Here is a 2457-nt window from a genome sequence, read left to right on the forward strand (position 1 = left end):
CGCAGGGCAGGGAAGTGCCGATATCATCAGATCGCCTCCGAGAACCCCGACTTTCCGATTCAACTCGACCGTACCCACGATGAGCATGCCGTGGCGTCGTTCTACGAGCGCTCCCTGCCGAACCCGACATGTATGCAGACGAAGCACAAGGCGCTCCCACGCCCACGCAACGCCGGCATCCAGGACATGCTCGAGCGAGACTACCTGGACGCGCATGTGGATCATTCAAGAAAGTCCACGGTACCCCGTCACGCCGTCATCGCCTGCGGCAACGCCACGCTGCCTCTGCCTCTGTTCAACCGCCGCCCTCGGCGTCATCTGGGCCTGCAAGCGCACCTTTCGTCCCGCCCTGCCGCGCTACCGAGCCTTCGCTGCCGCCGTCGATGAGCAGATGCTCGACGTTCGCGCCCTCAACACCCGCGCCGACTATCACGCTGGCGTGTCGCTGATGCTGCTCGACATTCTGTACATTCGGGACCCGGCGCCGGGACGGCCCTACTACGCCGTGACGGACCCGCGCGATGTTGTCTTCGCCATTCTCGGCATCGTCTCGGATGGAGAGGCCCTCGGTCTACAGGTCGACTACACAAAGACGCGTGCCCACGTCTTCGCCACGCTGACGAGGGCCCTCATCATGCACGGCGACTCGGCGTACGGCAGCTTCGGCCTCGACTCGGTGGTGCCGAGAGCAGCGGCAGCGTCGGATGATTTGCCGTCTTGGGTCGTCGACTGGCAGGCCATGGGCATGCGCGGAACCCCTCAAAAGGCCGTCCGACACCAGGGGCTGTTCGGTGGGTGGTGCGATGCCACACGAGGCGGGCCAGGTCAGGACGGAACAGAGCAACCAGGCGACACCGACAGCGGGCTGTTGCGCCAGGGTGGATGCCGCGTCGACGTCGTTGCCGAGGTGCTGCGCCCCCCGACGGGTAGGCCCTGCAACAAGTGCATGCCGCCTGCGCTCTGCGAACGATGCCACCCCGATCTCGACTGGTCCGCCGTCGAGGCGTTCGCCCGCCTCGACGAGGCGTCGAAACCGAATCCCGACTGGGGCGCCACCGTGTCGGCCCTCGCCACAGCCGTCACGGCCATGGATCCCGTGTCGGTGGAGCACATGGCCCGCATAGAGGCGCCCAAGGTGTTCCGGCTCGTCAGCAAGATGCTGCTCGCCCGTCCCATCGCCGCCGACGCCCTCGACGACACAGAGGCCGCCCTGTTCCGGGATGACGTTTACGGCTACTGGAGCTCGGCGCCCGCGGAGGTGGCCCTGACGGACGAAAACATTGCCGAGTTTGCCGATGCGTTGCGGCGGCATTGGGCGGCGTGTCTGCGCGGGCGGACCTTTTTCTGGACAGAGGGTGGCCGCCTCGGCATCTGCTGGGCCGGCGTGCAAGCCGGCGACGTCTTGTCGCTTGTTTGGAATGCGCCGGCGCCGGTCGTGCTGGGGCAGAGGCAGGGTGGTGGTTTTGTTTTCAAGGGGGATTCGTACGTGGCTGGGATTATGGAGGGGGAGTTTCTTGAGGAGGAACCTCTGCATGAGGTGTTTGATATCTACTGAGGGGCAGCCGTCTGGCGCGCATTGCGGAGGATGTGGGACTGCGTTGTTCCCACGATGATGATGAGAAGGACGACAAGAGCTCACGGAGAAGGAAAACGTTCCAAACGACGTACTGCACCTCCACACCCGCGTCGGTCATGCATAGATATCGAGCAGGCTTTGTGGTACGAGGGTGCGTTTGCTCCATTGACATCATCTCGTGCTCGTCATGCCTTTGGCAGACGAGGTTCCTTAGCCAACCCCGTCTCCCTTTTCCCCCTTTCCCCCCCGTCCGAGTCTCATCAGATCTCACCTTCGCATGCCAATGCCTGACTACAACCACACTGCGCCTCGTGGGATGCATCCAGAGCCGGCCCGTCAGAAGACCAAATCGCCGTACACGTCCTCGATGCTCTCCGCATCACACTCCCTCTTCTTCTTGAGGAACGCCAGCAGGCTCTCCGTCTCGAGATCCAACGAGCGCGGATGTCTCGGCTCGTCCTCATCGAAATACGGGCTCACCAGGGCCGCCACCTCCCTCCCCTGCGCGACGAGCCCATCTTTCCAATCCTCCCACCAGCCCCGAAACCCACCCTCCGTGGCACCGCGCGCAAGCCGCTGCGCAAAAGGCGAGGTACGCCAGCAGCCCCTCGACATGCACGGGATGGACGACGCCGCCGTACGTCTTGGTCACGGAAAACCCGTGCCAGAACAGCAGCCGCTGGAAGACCATCTCGCCCCGCAAGGGGCCGCCGCCGCCGCGACGGCCCCTGGCCCTGGCCCTGGCCCTGACCCTGGCGCACGATGACGACGCTCCCAAACAGCCTCGACAGCGCGTCGGGCCCCCAGACGTTCGACGCCCGCAGACCGCGCGCACGACGGCCGGGTGCACGATCCAGCGCAGGCCGAGGCTGAAGGGCACG

The 2457-nt window shown here is 65.0% G+C and overlaps 1 protein-coding gene across 1 annotated transcript in view; it reads left to right on the forward strand.

Moving 5' to 3' along the window:
- Positions 1–2457, forward strand: part of VDBG_07477 (predicted protein) — a gene marked incomplete at both ends in the record, with an annotated part of 4419 nt that overhangs the window by 524 nt on the left and 1438 nt on the right. Inside the window, 3 exons of the mRNA XM_003001972.1 lie at positions 139–1482; positions 1563–1727; positions 1903–2168. Of these exons, the coding sequence (XP_003002018.1) occupies positions 139–1482; positions 1563–1727; positions 1903–2168 (1775 nt within the window). The remainder of the gene's footprint in view (positions 1–138; positions 1483–1562; positions 1728–1902; positions 2169–2457) is intronic.

The sequence above is a fragment of the Verticillium alfalfae genome, genomic scaffold (assembly GCF_000150825.1).
Source record: "Verticillium alfalfae VaMs.102 supercont1.10 genomic scaffold, whole genome shotgun sequence".
Classification (NCBI taxonomy): Eukaryota; Fungi; Ascomycota; class Sordariomycetes; order Glomerellales; family Plectosphaerellaceae; genus Verticillium; species Verticillium alfalfae.